At 41.3% G+C, this 19,800-nt stretch overlaps 2 protein-coding genes across 4 annotated transcripts in view; one reads left to right on the top strand and one right to left on the bottom strand.

The window, feature by feature from the left end:
* LOC112260193 overlaps positions 1–3,103 on the top strand; it is a 62,148-nt gene extending 59,045 nt beyond the window's left edge. For both annotated transcript variants that reach the window (XM_024435110.2, XM_024435109.2), the window contains exons 71-74: positions 251–360; positions 474–599; positions 1,508–1,655; positions 1,810–3,103. In XM_024435110.2, coding sequence (XP_024290878.1) covers positions 251–360; positions 474–599; positions 1,508–1,655; positions 1,810–1,820 — 395 coding nt within the window. In that variant the 3' untranslated portion in view covers positions 1,821–3,103. The remainder of the gene's footprint in view (positions 1–250; positions 361–473; positions 600–1,507; positions 1,656–1,809) is intronic.
* A 5,349-nt stretch (positions 3,104–8,452) lies between these two features.
* On the bottom strand, positions 8,453–19,405 carry LOC112260194 (ATPase H+ transporting V0 subunit d1). Of its 2 annotated transcripts, none has more exons than XM_024435112.2 (8): positions 18,447–19,405; positions 17,489–17,660; positions 16,593–16,765; positions 15,779–15,858; positions 12,714–12,791; positions 12,235–12,411; positions 10,169–10,243; positions 8,453–8,920 (listed from the first exon to the last, which is right to left on the bottom strand). In XM_024435112.2, exons 1-8 carry the CDS (start codon positions 18,574–18,576, stop codon positions 8,759–8,761), a joined length of 1,047 nt encoding a protein of 348 aa, XP_024290880.1. In that variant the 5' UTR covers positions 18,577–19,405; the 3' UTR covers positions 8,453–8,758. The 2 variants fall into 2 exon arrangements, with proteins under 2 accessions (XP_024290880.1, XP_024290879.1); XM_024435111.2 differs by having other exon boundaries at positions 16,593–16,771; positions 18,447–19,392.
* Positions 19,406–19,800: the final 395 nt, after the last annotated feature.

The following is a 19,800-nucleotide window of genomic DNA, read 5'->3' as shown; positions in this document are numbered from 1 at the left end:
CTGACCAATCAGCTGCTCGGGGAGAATTTCAGGAAGCCATTTCCTGAAACACACTCACAAATACGCAAACTACAACACAGAAACTGGGGAACGTAACACCTTTTGATAACAATAATGACTGTTTTGGTTTACTGAGAATCCCATGTCATATTTATTCCGGTGTATGGTAGTAGTATTTAGTTCAAGCAGAAGTAATTAGTGACTCCTCCACTGTCTCCATGTCGTTCATTGTCTTTGATTGTCTATGCAGGTGTGTCCACTGGTGTCCTAGGGACCAATGACAATGAAGCAGGAAATGACTTCCCTCTTCCTGATGGCTCACAGGCTGACAACATGGCTGACTTTATGCACAGCTGGCAGGTAGGACAAGACACATTTGACACATTATGGCTTTACACTTATAGCAGCCTACATACATAATAAAATGTATGAATGTGCTTTTCATTCTCATTCCCATGTGTTTGTGCTGACAGATCAGTCCTGAGTGTGGCAGTGTACCACAGATAGCAGAGCCCTGTTCTAAGACGACTGCCGATACTCTGAGCTGTGACTTTCTCTTCTCTGCCCGTGACTCTCCACTGGGCTCCTGCTTCAGAGTGGTGAGGACAGCTTTACACACACACTTTAATCAGACAGGGTCCGGGCGAAGGTGGGCACTGCTGCCCTGTAGAGGTGGACCTGGTCGTAAAGGCTGTTCAAGTCCAGGGTGGAGTGGTGGGCCAGGTATTTGGTTTTGAGGCACAGTCACGGGAAATACTTGTTTACCCGCTGTTTGGTAGCAGGGTGGAAGTCTTTTCGTGGTAGCAAGGTGTAGATAACCACTTGTGCATTGTGGAAATTAGAATAAGCTTTTTTAATCACTCCCTTCAGTGCTGTGGCCACCCTTTCCTGCTGTGCTCTCAGGTTGTTTGTGCCTGTGTGTATTATTATGTGGCTGGGTGACCCTAGTTGGTCCTCAGACAGAAGGTCTAGGGTGGGCTGGGTGAACCTAGTTGGTCCTCAGACAGAAGGCCTGGGGCGCGCTGGGTGAACCTAGTTGACAGAAGGTCAGTGCTAATTGAAGTTGTATCTCCTTTGTCCTAGCAAGCTTGGTAGCCTTAACGTAGCATTCAGTCCTTATAAAGTAAAACATGTCATTGTAATGTATTTGTCTTGGCTTTTAAAAATGAAAAAAAAAAATAGCTTCAGATTGAACATTACTTACTCAGTTCCAGGTTGGTGTTTTCAGGTTTCTGTTTGTTTGCCAGAACATTTGCTGTATAGATTGGGAATAATAACCCTTCGTAGTAGGAATGCTTCCAGGTAATTCCGTCCAATTCAGGCTGTAGGTTTGAAGTTTTGATTTGGAGTGAAGGTTACGTTGTATAGGGTAACATCCTGTATATGACCCTGCCGAAGAATCCAAGTTTATATATATTTTAAAACATGCTGAAAAATGCGGGAGCTCATCTGCTCTCTCTCTCGCTCTCTCTCTCTCTCTCTCTCTCTCTCTCTCCCTCTCTCTCAGGTGGACCCAGGCCAGTTCTTATCGGTGTGTGAGAGAAGCCATTGTGGCTCTGTCTCGGGCCACTCCGGCGCATCCTGTAAGCTAGCTGCTGCTTTTGTATACCTCTGCCAGAGAAACTACGTCCCCTTAGAGCTCCCTGTCCAATGCAGTAAGTATGACGTACAGCTAACTCCATAGAGTTGCAGTGACGAGGGATTGGAGTAACCTGGCAACCACAGTCTTATGACAATACATAACATACATAATAACCTCATATTGCGAAATGTTATTCTTAGCTTGTGTTTCTTTTCTCTTTTTTTCAGTTCGAGTATGAGGCACTTCCATAATGTTACGATTGAGTTTAGGAATCATTGCACGCGCGATAGAACACCAGAATATGTGTGAGGCTCCACACCTCCGCTTAGGCAACAAAATAATAACAACGGCAGTGGGGCAGACGCCACTGCGGCGTCCATCTTTAACAGTACTGCAGTTATGTTTGTTGCTTTTTGTAGGGTGTCCAGAGTGGGTGAAAATGCACTTGTGATGAAATTTCACTTCTTTATGTCATAAAAATGCATTTTACCAAGACAAATATGATTATTCATGTTCTGAATCGCTCAGTGGATTCTTTCTCTAACATATCATTATATCCCAAAAGTCAGATTTTGTAACCTAATACATCTGACATAGTGATGCACGTTTCTCTTAACATCTTTTGAGGATTTAACATTTTGTGGGCGTTGTCTTCAAAGTTGTCTACGCGACGTCACAAAAAAATAAATGAGCATGACACGAGCTAAAGTAAATATAAAAGGCTTTGAAAATAAAAAAGCTTGGCACACGCTCAGTGCTTGATTGACATTTCACCGAGATACACTTATTTTTGTGAGATTTTTTTTATTTTTTTTAAAAGAACAAAAATAGATATCCATCTCAGTTATTTAACAGACTCTCTTAACCAGAGTGACTTACAGGAGCAGTTAAAGTTTAGTGCCTTTCTCAAGCGCACATTTTTCACAGAGTCGACTCTGAGTTTCTAACCAGCGCTCTCTGGGTTACTGTCCCAGCGCTCTCTGGTTTACTGTCAAAGCACTCTTAACTGCTAGGCTACCTGCCACCTCTATACTGGTTTATGTCCTGCGGATTTCAGAAGAGAGATGACAAGTTTAACGTGAAAGTGAGCCTTTCAGGTAGCCAGTAGCCTTAATTCTTTCACAGAATTCAGCCTAGCTAACGCAAAGCAATTTTCCAGATTTTTGACCACTTTTTTCCCTCTGGCCACCATTGATTTAGGCACACTAATTCTGGCCATCCTACAAGAGTAAAAACTCCAATAACTTTGAATGGATTATGATAGAGACATGGGGTTTGGACCATTGGTACACAATAACATCATTTTACCCATTGGTCAAAATATGTTTTTGATTGGACACCCCAATTGAACATCCTTTAAGCAATTGTGTTTTGGATTTTTTTTTTAACCATGTTATTTTGCCTTGTAAAACTGCTGATGTTTTTGTGTACCTTCGATAATTAATATGTACAGTAATTTTTGTTTAGATAGTAACATTTATGAAACCTTCGTCAATGTTTGAATAAAGTGGACAATCCTAAGGAGTATTAATCATTGTTCCTTAAAGGGCCAATCATCAGTTGAAACAATAACAAAGTGTTCTACCCGTCTATGTAACGGCTGTTGGAAGGAGAGGACCAAGGTGCAGCGTGGTATGTGTCCATATTTATTTAATGAACACAGCAATAACAACGAGAACGACCGAAACAGTTCTGACTGGTGCAGACACACAACAGAAAACAACTACCCACAAATCATAGTGGGGACACAGGCTACCTAAGTATGGTTCTCAATCAGAGACAACGATTGACAGCTGCCTCTGTTTGGGAACCATACCAGGGCAAAAGCAGAAATACAAAACATAGAACAAAAACATAGAATGCCCACCCCAACTCACGCCCTGACTAAAATAGAGACATAAAAAAGGAACTAAGGTCAGGACGTGACAGTCTATTTTTCTGTAAAAAGCTGAGGGATGGGCTGGAGAAATATAACTACTCTCAAATTCATAGACAGAGCTATATGGATGAAAGGACAATGTTTACAAAACATTGGAGTAAAACAAGCTTATATTTTGGGTTCTGATGGTGTACGACAGTTGAACTAAGCTCATGAGACATTTATAAGTTATATTTTTCAACAATCAATGTGTTTATCATTAATTTATAACAACAAAAAATAGCACCAGAGATTGCCCCTTTTAACCTTAATCTGTTGGATATTACATGTTTTATGGTAAATGGAAATGTATGACCAGAATGTTGTATCGTCATCTGTGAATTATTAAAAGTTGGTTGCAAACAGGTCAATTGCACTTAAATGTGACAGGTTTTCATAATCTAAATTTGCACTTCAATCAATGTTTGCACCAAATAGTACATGACCAAAGATGTAAAAGTATTAAGTTACTACAAAAAGTGTGTTAGTAATACTACTACAGGATTGTGTTATTACTTCAGAAAATGTGTTACTACCATGGCTCAAATGGAAGGGGCTTGTGGAGGGTATGCAATTCCCCTTAAATAAAAGGGCAAAAAGCATACCCCTTGTTAGTTTAAGATTTTGAAGAGGACAAATTGGCTCCTGATAATATAAAGCATATTAATGATGCTTAACGCTACAATGCGTTAGGCTAGAGAAAGACGATAAAGATTCTTATGCACACGGGGATATCTCTGCTTCATCTCTATGACGTTCTGAGGCTGAGATATGACCTTCTAAAGACGATGGGTAAAAAAACAAACATAGGAAGCAATCAATTGAGCTAATTAGGCCGCAATGCACACAATGAGTTAGATCAAATATTACAATGTACATTTCTGTCTCTGTTAACAGCTTTGTGAATGACCTAGGTTCTAGAGCCATGTTGAAAAAGTAAACAACAGACGGTTCATGCACAGTTTGGAACGGCTGAAAATGTCCTTTGGGAAGATTCTGGAAGAATGGTAAAGAGAAATGAAAAAAAAAGCCAAGTCTAATTTCGAGCTCTGCTTCACGTTTGGGTCATACGTCATGGACATGCTGTTGTACGGTTGTCCTAAATCTCAATCATGTGATTACCTCAGTGGTTGAGAAATCGAACAATATAGTCAACACGTAACTTTCGCACAGATAAAAACAAACACTTTTGTTTTATTTCAGAAGCTGGGAATGGCTGTAATATGTCCCAGGATTTCCCCCACAGGTTAGAAATTATCTGGGTTTGGGACTGCTGAGAAGTAGGTGTGCTTTAAAAACTAAATTGGAACCAGTTCCTACATCTGTTACAATTAACCTATTTACAGCGAAAGTACTTTTCTCATCATCTCGGCGTATGACTGTGAGAGAGTGTCTTTTAGTTTCTTTAGAATCACATTAATGCAGCGCTAGGAAATCGGCTTCCTCTACTTTTATTGATGAGTGGTCTTCCTAAAGCACTCACACCCTCAGATCTTTCAACATGTTTTACAGTGCGTTTGTGTTTCACCAGAGCCTCAAAGGTGTCTTTACAGTCAAACATCACATTTTCCATAATTTATTTCCTGTAAAGTGGTAGTGCCTTCTCCAACCAAAATGATTTACACATTTTCATGGGCATGTCCGGAGTGCTTTTAATCATATTAACCAAGTTACTGTTGTATGCTTCAAAAACAAAAGCTTAATGGGCCCACAATAAGACCCAGTTCCTCACATTCTGGGCCAGATGAAGGCAGATAAGGATATTGAATGACACATTCACTATGTACCCAGGCATTTCATGGTACTTACTATTAACCCACAACGACATCATAGTTCTTGCTACTCCAAGAAGAACTGAGTGTATGTAATCGGAGACGCTTGCTTGAAACATAACAAAGGATGTCAAAAGTGACAAAACAGACAGCCCCTTAACACCCATTACAGGAGCGCTTTGTCTGAATTTCAGTTCTGGGTTCAAAATCTGACTGGTAGGAATACACACGAGTGCCATTGACCTGTCCCTACAGCTGTGCCCTTTGGGAACACAGAAACAGCACCCACATCCCCCAGTATATTGTATTAAGATAATTAACATAGGTTGGGAAATGGAATCACAAAATGCTACCAAGGGACAAATATGTAGAATAGCATTCATAAAACAGAGGGCAGACTATTTTTTTGTGGGGAAGTTTAACAATTAGTCCACCTTCCTACAGCAGAATTACAGTGTGTCGCCATTTGAACGTGACCCATTAAAAGCACTATGCAAATCCATTGGATGTAGTGTCTTGGTATGAAGGGATCGGGAGACAGGCGCAGGAATACGTAATAGGGTTTTTTATTGACCCAAATTACAGCGTGCCATTTAAAGGCATGGGGACCAAACAAACACAGGGTTGAAACCCAAACAAAAGAGGGAGGAGTACCTCGAATAAATACAGTGGGACGAGACCCGTAATCATCTGCGCAATACAAGCGACACGAAAGGCAAAATAGCACAGCACTGGTAATCACACCACCAACGGACATTGGAACAATAATCGACCACCCAATGGAAACCAAAGGGCACATTTAAACAATTACAATCAGTGGGAATGGGGAACAGGTGTGCGTAATGACACAGTTCCGGAGGGATCCGTGACACATCTAGGAAAACCAAAGGTCCAAAGGTTGGGCCTAAGATGGCACCAACAGAGATGGTCGACTCTTAGAAAACTATGCGGTATTTTGTTTTTTTCTGGATTATTTCTTACATTGTTACCCCAGGAAATCTTAAGTCTTATTACATACAGCCAGGAAGAACTATTGGATATAAGAGCAACGTCAATTTACCAACATTACGACCAGGAATACGACTTTCCCGAAGCAGATCCTCTGTTCGGACCACCACCCAGGACAATGGATCTAATTCCAGTAGTTGACCCAAAACAACGGCGCAACAGAAGGGGCAGACGAAGCGGCCACCTGGACAGGCTCCATAGATGTGCACATCGCCCACTGCTCCCGAGTATACTACTAGCCAATGTCCAGTCTCTTGACAACAAAGTCGACGAAATTCGAGCAAGGGTTGCCTTCCAGTGAGACATCAGAGATTGTAACATTCTCTGTTTCACCGGAAACATGGCTCTCTTGGGATATGTTGTCGGAATCAGTTCAACCACCGGGCTTCTCCATGCATCGTGCCGACAGCGATAAACACCTCTCTTGGAAGAGGAAGGGCGGGGGTGTATGCTTCATGATTAACGACTCATGGTGTAATCAAAACAACATACAGGAACTCAAGTCCTTCTGCTCACCCGACCTAGAATTGCTTACAATCAAATGCCGGTCATTTTACCTAACAAAATAATTGTCAGTTATAGTCACAGCTGTGTACATTCCCCTTCAAGCAGACACCAAGACGGCCATCAAGGAACTTAACTGGACTATATGCGAACTGGGAACCATATATCCTGAGTCTGCATGTATTGTAGCTGGGGATTTGAACAAAGCAAATTTGAGGACAAGGCTACCTAAATTCTATCAGCATATTGATTGCGCTACACGCATGGGCTATAAACCTCTACCACTGCTACTCTAACTTCTGTGATGCATACAAAGCCCTCCCTTCGGTAAGTTCCTCAGCATAAACATCACAGACAAACTGAAATGGTCCCCCCACACAGACAGCGTGGTGAAGAAGGCGCAACAGATCCTCTTCGGCTGAAGAAATGTTGCTTGTCACCCAAAACCCTTACAAACTTTTACAGATGCACAATCGAGAGCATCCTGTCAGGCTGTATCCAGCCTGGTACGGCAAAAGCACCGCTCTCAACCGCAAGGCTCTCCAGAGGGTGGTGCGGTCTGCACAACACATCACCGGGTGCAAACTACCTGCCCTCCATGTCAAGGAAGACCAAAAAGATCATCAAGGACATCAACCACCCGAGCCACTGCCTGGTCACACCGCTACCATCCAGAAGGTGAGGTCAGTACAGCATCAAAGCTGGGACTGAGAGACTGACAAGGCCATCAGACTACTAAACAGCAATCACTAACTCAGAGAGGCTGCTGCCTACATTGAGACCCAATCACTGGCCACTTTTTTAAATGGATCACTAGTCACTTTATACAATGCCGCTCTAAATAATGCCACTTTAAGGTTTACATATCTTACATTACTCATATCACATTTACATACTGTAATTTATACCATCTATTGCACCTTGCCTATGCTGCTCGGCCATCGCTCATCCATATACTTATATGTACATATTCTCATTCACCCCTTTAGATTTGTGTGTATTAGGTACTTGTTGGAGTTAGATTACTTGTTAGATATTATTGCACTGTCGGAACAAGCATTTCGCTACACTCGCATTATCATCTGCTAACCATGTGTATGTGACAAATAAAATTGGATTTGATTTAAGAGGTCATAAAATATGTTTTGTAGTGATTCCTATGTTGATTGTGTAAAGAATACTTGCTGGTCTGTGGTGTGTAATGAGGCGATATTGCACTTCACAGATATTTATTTTGAAATGACTTATTCCAGCTACCAATAAGCACGCACCCATTAAGAAAAGGACTGTAAAAACCGTTAAATCCCTGTGGATTGACAAGCAATTGAAAAATGGTATGGTTGAGAGGGATGAGGCAGAAGGAATGGAAAATGATAATAATTAGGTCCATAATAAAGCACTGCTCTCCGTTCTTAACAGCACTGTCAACAAGGCAGGTCCTACGGGCCCTAGTTTTGTCGCAGCTGGACCACTGTTCAGTCGTGTGGTCAGGTGCCACAAAGAGGGGCCTCCGAGACATTTACTTCTATCACTTGTTACTTTTGACTATTTTTGTTGTTATTATTGATATTGACTAACGTACTGCATTGTTGAGGGAGTTAGGACAAAAGGATTTCACTGCACCTTTTATACCTGCCGTAAGCTGTGTACGTGACAAGTACAATTTGATTGGATTTGAGAATTTTTATTTTTTATATATTTGACATGCAACTGTACACCTAAAGTCCCACCAAAATGTCTGGATTCCATAGATTGTTCTGTCTCTCATTATACAATTGTTCATGTGCTATAATACAGTCAATATTTGAAGCCTTTTGTTTATATATAAAAAAAAAGGTTGAGTACTTATGCAGCTGTTACATTTATCAGAACGGTATTTGTTGAACCTGTTATCAATTTTGACAACCGTTGCTAATATTACTACTACTACAAAAAAAGGTGTGTAACCGCTCCAACAGAGAGTGTGTTCGTCCTTTAGAAGATGGGGATGTAGTTGTCGATCTTAGACTTTTGTCTCTGTGTGACACACTCTGCGATCCAGATGATGTTGCGAGCCTCCTGCTCCTTCAGCTTGAGGTAGGAGTAGAACACGCCCAAATGGAACTGCTCCAGGAAGGCCAGCGTGTTCAGCTTCACCTGAGAGAGAGAATCATGTCGAATGTACACTACCTTTCAACAGTTTGGGGTCACTTAGGAGATGTCCTTGTTTTCCGTGAACTGAGTTGCAAAATGAATAGGAAGTATAGTCAAGACGTTGACAAGGTTATAAATAATGATTTTTAATTTAAATAATAATTGTGTCCTTCAAACTTTGCTTTCGTCAAAGAATCCTCCATTTGCAGCAATTACTGGCCTACAGACCTTTGGCATTCTAGTTGTCAATTTGTTGAGGAAATCTGAATAGATTTCATCCCATGCTTCCTGAAGCACCTCCCACAAGTTGGACTGGCTTGATGGGCACTTCTAACTACCCTGTGAGGTCAATAGGGTTGAGATCCAGTGACTCTGCTGGCCACTCCATTATAGACAGAATACCAGCTGACTGCTTCTTCCCTAAATAGTTCTTGCATAGTTTGGAGCTGTGCTTTGGGTCATTGTCCTGTTGTTGGAGGAAATTGGCTCCAATTAAGCTCCATCCACAGGGTATGACATGGCGTTGCAAAATGGAGTGATAGCCTTCCTTCTTCAAGATCCCTTTTACCCTGTACAAATCTCCTACTTTAGCACCAGCAAAGCATCCCCAGACCATCACATTGCCTCCACCATGCTTGACAGATGGCGTCAAGCATTCCTCCAGCATCTTTTCATTTTTTCTGCATCTCACGAATGTTATTCTTTGTGATCTGAACACCTCAAACTTAGATTAATCTGTCCATAACACCTTTTTCCAATCTTCCTCTGTGTGTCTGTGTTATTTTGCCCATCTTAATCTTTTATTTTTACGGACCAGTCTGAGATACGGCTTTTTCTTTGCAACTCTGTCTAGAAGGCCAGCATCCCGGAGTCGCCTCTTCACTGTTGACGTTGAGACTGGTGTTTTGCGGGTACCATTTAATGAAGCTGCCAGTTGAGGACTTGTGAGGTGTCTGTTTCTCAAACTAGACACTCTAATGTACTTGTCCTCTTGCTATAATGAGGCCTCTGTATGTCTATGTAGATATTCCATAAAAAATCAGCCGTTTCCAGCTATAATAGTCATTTACAACATTAACAATGTCGATGCTCTCTTTCTGATCAATTTGATGTTATTTTAATGGACAAAATGGGCTTTTCTTTAAAAAACAAGGCCATTTCTAAGTGACCCCAAACTTTTGAACGGTAGTGTAGAATGTGCATATAGACCACATCCTCAGTCTGAATGTAATTGCATGAGATGAATCTTACCTCCCGCTCAAAGAATCTGTCCTCCAGGGTTCTGGAGGATCCTGCCTCAGGTTCATCAAATATGAGTTTATAGTCCTGGAGGATATCAAAATCATATCAACTAATAAGACATAATAACTATAATAAGACATGATGTATCTAATACAACAGTATCAGACTGTAGTCAGCTTAAACCATGCTGTAGTGGTCTGATTCACTGCATAAACAGGGTGTAGTCATACAAAATGCAGCAGCACAGAGAGTATAGAAATAAAACAAATATTCAGAAGTCCATGAAAGCAGAAACGGTGTAATTCTCGAGTTAAGTTAAACCCTGCATTATAAATCTTACTTTAATTATACAGTAGTAGTCCAACTGATGGGTTCATTAGGCACCGAACAGAAGAACCCTGAAACACGGAGGGACTGCCTAGACTTGTCCTATATACAGTGCCTTGCGAAAGTATTCGGCCCCCTTGAACTTTGCGACCTTTTGCCACATTTCAGGCTTCAAACATAAAGATATAAAACTGTATTTTTTTGTGAAGAATCAACAACAAGTGGGACACAATCATGAAGTGGAATGACATTTATTGGATATTTCAAACTTTCTTAACAAATCAAAAACTGAAAAATTGGGAGTGCAAAATTATTCAGCCCCCTTAAGTTAATACTTTGTAGCGCCACCTTTTGCTGCGATTACAGCTGTAAGTCGCTTGGGGTATGTCTCTATCAGTTTTGCACATCGAGAGACTGAAATTTTTTCCCATTCCTCCTTGCAAAACAGCTCGAGCTCAGTGAGGTTGGATGGAGAGCATTTGTGAACAGCAGTTTTCAGTTCTTTCCACAGATTCTCGATTGGATTCAGGTCTGGACTTTGACTTGGCCATTCTAACACCTGGATATGTTTATTTTTGAACCATTCCATTGTAGATTTTGCTTTATGTTTTGGATCATTGTCTTGTTGGAAGACAAATCTCCGTCCCAGTCTCAGGTCTTTTGCAGACTCCATCAGGTTTTCTTCCAGAATGGTCCTGTATTTGGCTCCATCCATCTTCCCATCAATTTTAACCATCTTCCCTGTCCCTGCTGAAGAAAAGCAGGCCCAAATCATGATGCTGCCACCACCATGTTTGACAGTGGGGATGGTGTGTTCAGGGTGATGAGCTGTGTTGCTTTTACGCCAAACATAACGTTTTGCATTGTTGCCAAAAAGTTCAATTTTGGTTTCATCTGACCAGAGCACCTTCTTCCACATGTTTGGTGTGTCTCCCAGGTGGCTTGTGGCAAACTTTAAACAACACTTTTTATGGATATCTTTAAGAAATGGCTTTCTTCTTGCCACTCTTCCATAAAGGCCAGATTTGTGCAATATACGACTGATTGTTGTCCTATGGACAGTCTCCCACCTCAGCTGTAGATCTCTGCAGTTCATCCAGAGTGATCATGGGCCTCTTGGCTGCATCTCTGATCAGTCTTCTCCTTGTATGAGCTGAAAGTTTAGAGGGACGGCCAGGTCTTGGTAGATTTGCAGTGGTCTGATACTCCTTCCATTTCAATATTATCGCTTGCACAATGCTCCTTGGGATGTTTAAAGCTTGGGAAATCTTTTTGTATCCAAATCCGGCTTTAAACTTCTTCACAACAGTATCTCGGACCTGCCTGGTGTGTTCCTTGTTCTTCATGATGCTCTCTGCGCTTTTAACGGACCTCTGAGACTATCACAGTGCAGGTGCATTTATATGGAGACTTGATTACACACAGGTGGATTGTATTTATCATCATTAGTCATTTAGGTCAACATTGGATCATTCAGAGATCCTCACTGAACTTCTGGAGAGAGTTTGCTGCACTGAAAGTAAAGGGGCTGAATAATTTTGCACGCCCAATTTTTCAGTTTTTGATTTTTAAAAAAAGTTTGAAATATCCAATAAATGTCATTCCACTTCATGATTGTGTCCCACTGAAATGTGGCAAAAGGTCGCAAAGTTCAAGGGGGCCGAATACTTTCGCAAGGCACTGTATAATGCCTAGTTTGGGTTGCCATTGTCATTTTATTGACATTCTTCCATTGCTTTGAAACTCACAGGGTAGTAGTCGGCCACAGCTTTGACCTGCTCGTAGTCCTCTGCCCTGGCCAAGAGACGGAGCCCCTCGGGGTACAGTCTCCCACAGGAGGGGTACAGGGCGCTCCTCCCCACCCCACTCAGGTCTGTCCCGAACGAGTTCACTGTGATGATGAACGCACGCCTGTCGGCCTCAAACTGCAACATACACACAGGAAGTAAACCACAAATCCCCACAGAGGGGTAACACATAGAAGCTCACTGGCAAACACACACACACACATATAAAACACAGACAGAGAGAGAGAGAAAATATAAAGGGTCACATGTAAAGGTTAAACAAATAGACCGCAGACAAATAGAGAGGGTAAACACATGCAGTATAAGTTTACAGTACATATACACTCTCAAAACACACACAGACACACACACCATAAAACGACTCATTCAAACTGTAACTGGTGATGTCTCGGGTAAGAGGAACGAATGGTTTAGAATACCTCCAGGATAGGACACATGATGTTCTTTGTGGCTCCTCCACTCTCCTGACAGAATTTGTAGAATGCCTCCAAATAAGCCTGTTTAAAATGAAGAGACACTTTCAGATCTAAACCCTAGAAACAAACGTTTCTGTTTCTTTTATTTCACTTTTCTAAAGGATGATGTAAACGATAAACATGATCACCGTCAGGAAAATAATCTGAAGAGCAATCACCATTTTAGCAGTGACTATAAATCAAATCAGTGTTTAGGATCTACACAGTAAAATCGCAAGAGTTAATTTAACCCCCATGGAGTCAAATGTAACACTATTTTGGGGATTATATGGTCCCACCCCTATTTTGTGTTTACTCTGGTAATGAGTTAAAGGTACTACACCTAGAGTTTCTCCCCTATGTGGAAGCTAGGTGAATTGCAACAGCAAACACTTCCCCGTAACATAGCAAAGACTAGCCTTTTACTTTTGGCCCACCAGCATCACTTTGTTATTAAAAAGACACAGTATTTCACATCGATTTAGATGGTACAATGATTCCTTACACTATTCAGTGCTTGTTTTATCACATAAACTGAAATTGAGCGAACAGTGTATCATTTTTGCAACCAAGAAGTGACAGAGTGATCACTGAAGATCTGATTTGACCTCGCCGACCATCAGATGCAGGTACCATCAGTCCAGTAAAATAAAAAGGCAAATGATTTCAATTCATGCTCCACAGTGCCTCACAAGTGCTAAAGCAACTGATCTATTTTGTTATCAAAGCTCGTGTTTTGAAATATAATATGGTCTGATTAACAATATTGGCAGGCCAGTCATATAGCCAATATGCTGTGATATGTATTAGGCCTACAGCCCAAACCTCATTCCTATTTTTTATTTTATTTTTTTATTTCACCTTTATTTAACCAGGTAGGCCAGTTGAGAACAAGTTCTCATTTGCAACTGCGACCTGGCCAAGATAAAGCATAGCAGTGTGAGCAGACAACACAGAGTTACACATGGAATAAACAATTAACAAGTCAATAACACAGTAGAAAACAAAGGGGGGAGTCTATATACAATGTTAACGGTAAAAAGGTTAAAAAGGTTAACGGTAAAAAAATATATAAAAAATCTGTACAGCAGATCTCTGCTTGCTTTTTGACTGCGAAAGTGATCTTGACTTAGAAAAGGTTGGTGACCACTGACCTACACTGTGTTAATTGAAACAACTTTCCCACTAACGGTTGTTATAAATCCAACCACTTACAATCAATGCAAAAACACAGATATTGAAACAAACTATTCTAAAAATCAACCTGCAACAAAGCATGCTGGGAAATATAAACACGGAGTCCCCTCCCACATCTGTGGATGACTCCATAGATTTAACTCCATGTCTCTGGTTAAAAGTATTCCGCCTCAGTGAACTCCAGTTATCAACATTAACTCCAGGGTGTGTATTACTCTCTTGAGGGTCAAGATAACTCGCAGTAGAGTCAATTTAACTCAATGATTTTTTTAACACTGTGATTTAAACAATCCTTGATTTACTGGCGAAGCTAGTGTGTGACCTCTGTTATTTAGTTGAGTGTATGCTTAAAAAAATGTCTTTGCTTCAACTTTGATTTTGTTGTATAAACACATGCAGCATATACACATACACACACACACACACACACACAGATTTCTCTACTAGGTTACTGTAGGTTTTTGAATTGAAAATGTTATGATGTGACAACAGGACCTTATTAAATAGTTTGTTTGGCAGCATGTTTTTAGAGGGAAGAGACTCATTCCTAGCCCTGTTTGACGGTTAAGATTCTGTGAAACATTTCTGTCTATTAGTGTGAGTATTTTGTCTTTTGCCACATTTGTTTATTTTAGATCCACCCCAACAAAGTTTGTCTATTCTCTTCTTTTACGTTTGTTTATTTTAATTTTATTTTTATGTATTGATAGTTATGGCTTTCTCAGATCTCACAGACACTTTCACTGTGATGTTATGACCTTAGAAGTCAAAGACAGAATTGGGACCCTGATGCCATGACCCACTGATTATGACATCAACACAAATACATTGGAATACTGAGCTCTCTCATTACAGTTAGCTAGGACAGCCTGGCTAAGACAGCCAGCAACCATCTACCCTGGTAGAGGAAAAGCAGACTCTGGACCAATCATCTCCACAGGGCAACAAGACTCAGACTCCAGACCAGCCAGCTACTCAGACTCTGGCCCAAGAACATCTACAGATTCCTGTTGTTTTGATCCCCTTGGAGGAAAATTGTTCTGCTGGCAGATGGGATCCCGGCCTTGTTCAAGGACACAGCTCCAGTTGTGGGTGTCATCCAGACCTCCCTCAAACAACAAGCTCCCCTGGTAGACCAACCATCTTGACAGGACAACCAAACTCTGGAACATGGAATCCCAGCCAGTGGAAGACATTTGGACCTCCTTGCTCCCTGCTCCACTGGTAGACAACCCTCTGACCTCCTTGGACAATAGTACCATGAAAGATGACCAATGGACCTCCCAGCAACAAGGGTATTGAACCTCCTGCAAGCATGATGGTCACATTTCAACCTGTCTGAAACCAACAGATTATATGAGGTCCCTCCTAGAAGCAGCTGCTCAACAGGTCAATGGCCTTGTGATCTCCCTGGACCAAAATGGCTAAAGGAAGCCACAATGACTATCTTACCTAAGATGAAAGTTGTGTTCATTCTACACTCTTCCAGCATTGTATCACAGTTGTATTGTATCAGTCAACAGTACCATTTAAGTCTCGATTAAATGTACTCTGTACCAGAACCCCCTGTATATAGCCTCGCTACTGTTATTTTATTGTTGCTCCTTAATTATTTGTTATTTCTATTTGTTTTTCTTAAAACTGCATTGTTGGTTAAGTAAGCATTTCACTGTAAGGTATTGTTGTATTCGGCACATGTAACAAATAACATTTGATTTGATTTACATGACATTTTGGAGACCAGATTCAATCCATGCCTGTGTATGGTGGTGCTCAAAATGTGAGGAAATGCAGAGATGTTTTTACATTCAATTGATTTGATGCCACATCACCTTGTACAGTTTGTTTCTTATGATCTCAGCCCCCATCTCGTCCAGGTTGGCCTCAGACACAGCATCCTGGAAGAACAGAGCTGAAAAGACAAAGTAGCCCATATACACTCTTAGAAAAAAAAGGCGCCATCTAGAACCTGAAATGGTTCTCCGGCTGTCCACATAGGAGAACCTTTTGTAGAACCTTTTTTTTGTGACTAGGTAGAACCCTTTTGTGTTCCATGTAGAACCCTTTCCACAGAGGGTTTGACATAGAACCCAAAAGGGTTCTCCTATGGGGACAGCCGAAGAACTCTTTTGTTTCTGAGTGTGTATAGATGAGAGTGTAATAAACCCAGACCCAGAACACTGACACGTCCATAAACCTTCATAGCAATAGGAGAAGTTGCAGCCACAGAGTTGATACTAGTGAGCAGCAGGAGGCAATGTTAAGCCATCCTCTGAGTTATTACGTACCCTCTTCAGGGGAAGCCTACTCGCTTCTGAATAGTGCAAGCATGATGCCTTTTAATGCACTGCTTGCGGTAAGCTCTAGAAAACTAGGTGAGTGGACATTCTGGTCAATAAATGACTTATAGCTTATTAATAAGGAAGCCTAACGATAAAGATTCCAAAAACAAGCAAAAAGCTTGATGTATTTTGTCAACATAATATTCATGAAGCATGTTTTGGATTTCATATTCATATTACACTAGATATTCAAAGGTTTTCATAGATATTTACATTATAGATAGTCAATCTGATATTTATTAGTCAGTCCCACTGGCACAGATGCCCACTGATGCCCACAGAATATGCCCACTGTAGTGATTACCCAGAGGTGTGTCCACCAGGATGGCACTGTAGAGCTCAGCAGGTGTGCGGGCGATGCCAACCGCTGCCATTTGGTCAAACATTCCCAGTGGGTGGCACCGTGGCAGAAGCTCTGCCACGTCCCTCTGCTTCAGGGCACCAGTGATCAACATCACCACGTTGTCAATCATGTAACTGTAGCTGCAACAGAGAGGAGATAAGGACAGACAGGGGAGAGAATGTGGACCTAGTTCCATTTCTTTTCAAATGATTCATTTTCCTCCTTTCGTAATTCCATCCAACATCCCAACACTTTATGTTTTTGTTCAGTTTTTCAATAGTTCACTGGAAAATATTCATTGACGGCCAAATAGATTGCAAGAAGAGGAAGGAGAGGAGGAAAAGGGGGGAAATGAACTTGGTGAGATAAAGTATAGAACAAGTAAAAAAGTTAACCCTCTAGTACTTGTGTTTCGCATATCTCAGATTTGTAAAAATGTGTAATACATTTGGAGCTGTAAGATTACTGGCATACAAGGAAGGTACTTAGTCAAGGAAGGTGTATAGATTCCTGGCATACAAGGAAGGTACTTAGTCAAGGAAGGTGTATAGATTACTGGCATACAAGGAAGGTACTTAGTCAAGGAGGGTGTATAGATTACTGGCATACAAGGAATGTACTTAGTCAAGGAAGGTGTATAGATTACTGGCAAACAAGGAAGGTACTTAGTCAAGGAGGGTGTATAGATTACTGGCATACAAGGAAGGTACTTAGTCAAGGAAGGTGTATAGATTACTGGCATACAAGGAAGGTACTTAGTCAAGGAAGGTGTATAGATTCGGGCAGACAGACAGGCAGGCCTACAGAGATGGACAGACAGATAGCCAGACAGAAGTGATTTATTAGAACACTCCTACGTGATGTAGTCGAGGAAGGTGGAGAGGGGCGGTAGGGAGTGAGAGCGTAGGCAGCGGAACTCAGTCAGAATGTTCTCTTTCAGTCTGTGGTCAATGAGAGACACGGTCAGGTCCTCGTTCCCAGCGGTCAGGAGGCTGCCGTAGTCTGTACTCTGCAGGTGCAGCTTCATGTCTACATTGAGATATTGTTAAAAGACACAGGTCATACGTGGACAGGAGATTGAACCATTGATTCCATGATGGTGCCTTGTGGTGCTGGCAACTCCAATAACAATCTGAGTACCCCTAGGTGTAGCAATATTAATTATAGCGTTGAAAATGTTGAAAATACTATTTTGGTCCAGTTCACTATTTTAGAGCAAATTCAATAGTGAATGTTGGTGAATGATAACAAACCCAAAAGTGAATATTGCAGAACGATAACACGTTTCGTCAACGACAAAGACAGAATTCAAAATATTTTCGAGACACATAAAAAAAGTATGCATTTCTATTTGTCTGTAAAACTGTGAAATTATGTTTTATGTCTTTCATAAGTCACATTGACTTTTGCTTGTCCAAATCTGTAATTCCAGTCAGTCCCAGTTGTTGACTGGAAGTTAACCTTTAAAGTTATGTGTCATTATCGCTCTATTTTAAAGACTATAATTGACCCCGGTCAAACTGCCCATAATTCGCTTCCATTGTTTGGTGAGGATGATGACGACTAACGAGGAGTGCACACACACTTGCTCCCATGTACACACGCATCCACGCGCACACACATTTCAGCCACAGTTTAGGCTGGAATTCAAGCAAACCGCTTGAATGTGAAAAAATCGCATTGCACTGACTTACTCAATATATGGATATCTGTGTAATTGCAAACTATACGTAAAGCCAAATACTGCAAATTACAGTGGGTTATAGACCGTAATTGTTAAACAAAACATTCCACGATACAAAAACCTCAGCTTACCCTCTAATGTGTCACATTGGGCCAGGTTGTGATAGTCGGACCGAGTCAGTATCCCGGCCTTCAGTCCTCGTACCAGCCCCTCCAAGTAACCATGGTCCACATTGAAGCTAAGCTCTGGATACAGTGACATTCTCCAAAACGACAAGTTAGTTAATAGGCCCTCTCTTGTTGTTCTACCCGCAGCTTTGGCTTTGTCTCTCTTCCAACTTCCCTCTTTTCTGTCAATGACTAATGCTCATACAATCCTTCCCTTCCTATGTGACACTTGTAAGAATTTCCATGGCTTTTGACTATTTACATAAGTCCTATATCCAGCATCTGGGTTTTCTCCCTGACTCAAATCCTTGGACTAATTGTAATCCGGAGAATCTGTTTTTCTATCGTAAAAAATAAAGTTGTTTACTTGCAAATGTTCATGCAGGTTAACTTTAACTGCAGAGAAATGTGAGCAAGAGATAAGAGTGATGTTTTTAAAGATGCTTTACAGAAATGTTGCTTCTGAGAATTGTTGCCCAAAGGGGACAGAAATCTTGCACATAAACTACCTCATTGGACAGAAAGGGACACCCCTCCCCTTAGTAATATATTGTTTGCCTAAAACTAAGGATGCGTGTGGTTTGCAATACCAGAAAACTGAACAACAACAAAACAGCCACAGTGCTGAAGTAAAAAAATTAATCCGATGGCCCATGTGAACTCTGGGGTCGATCAAGGGGAACTGTTTTCACCACCAGACAGCCGATTAGCACTCATACAATGGCCTCTGACCGCAAAGCTAAACAACAGCAGAAAGGAGAACATTATTCATCTTCTCTAGATTCATAAACCTCTCCCATAAAACATGCTTGGACTTCATATTCAATGGCAAACATTTTTTTGGGCCAAAATGCCAGCCACACACACAGATCCACAGGGTTCTCCAGTTAGCATTTGTCCTGAGAGAGCAGATGACACCATTTGACACAAGTCTTGAGTAAATAAATCTTAAATCTTAACGTCAACGTAAATGGGGGTGGGGAATTAGAGTTATGGTGTGGAGCCCGTGGTCTCTGTCCCCTTGGTGAATGTATATATCACAGTGTGAATGAAGCCTCGGAGAGGGATGTGGGACTAATAGAATGAAAGTGTACCCAAAACGTACGTCAGACCAGCTCGAACAAAAAGGGGAATCAGGTGCTCAACTGAGAGACTTAATCATGTGTGACTGTGTGCGTCTCATGCCTATTAGACAGCACTTTGCTTATTTTCCACAGAAGTAAGGTGTGTGTGTGTGTGTGTGTGTGTGTGTGTGTGTGTGTGTGTGTGTGTGTGTGTGTGTGTGAAGGTCTGATGGAAATTTCATAAACAATAGGGG

Source organism: Oncorhynchus tshawytscha, linkage group LG10 (genome assembly GCF_018296145.1).
Source record: "Oncorhynchus tshawytscha isolate Ot180627B linkage group LG10, Otsh_v2.0, whole genome shotgun sequence".
NCBI lineage: Eukaryota > Metazoa > Chordata > Actinopteri > Salmoniformes > Salmonidae > Oncorhynchus > Oncorhynchus tshawytscha.
This window is presented reverse-complemented; position numbering and strand designations above follow the sequence as displayed.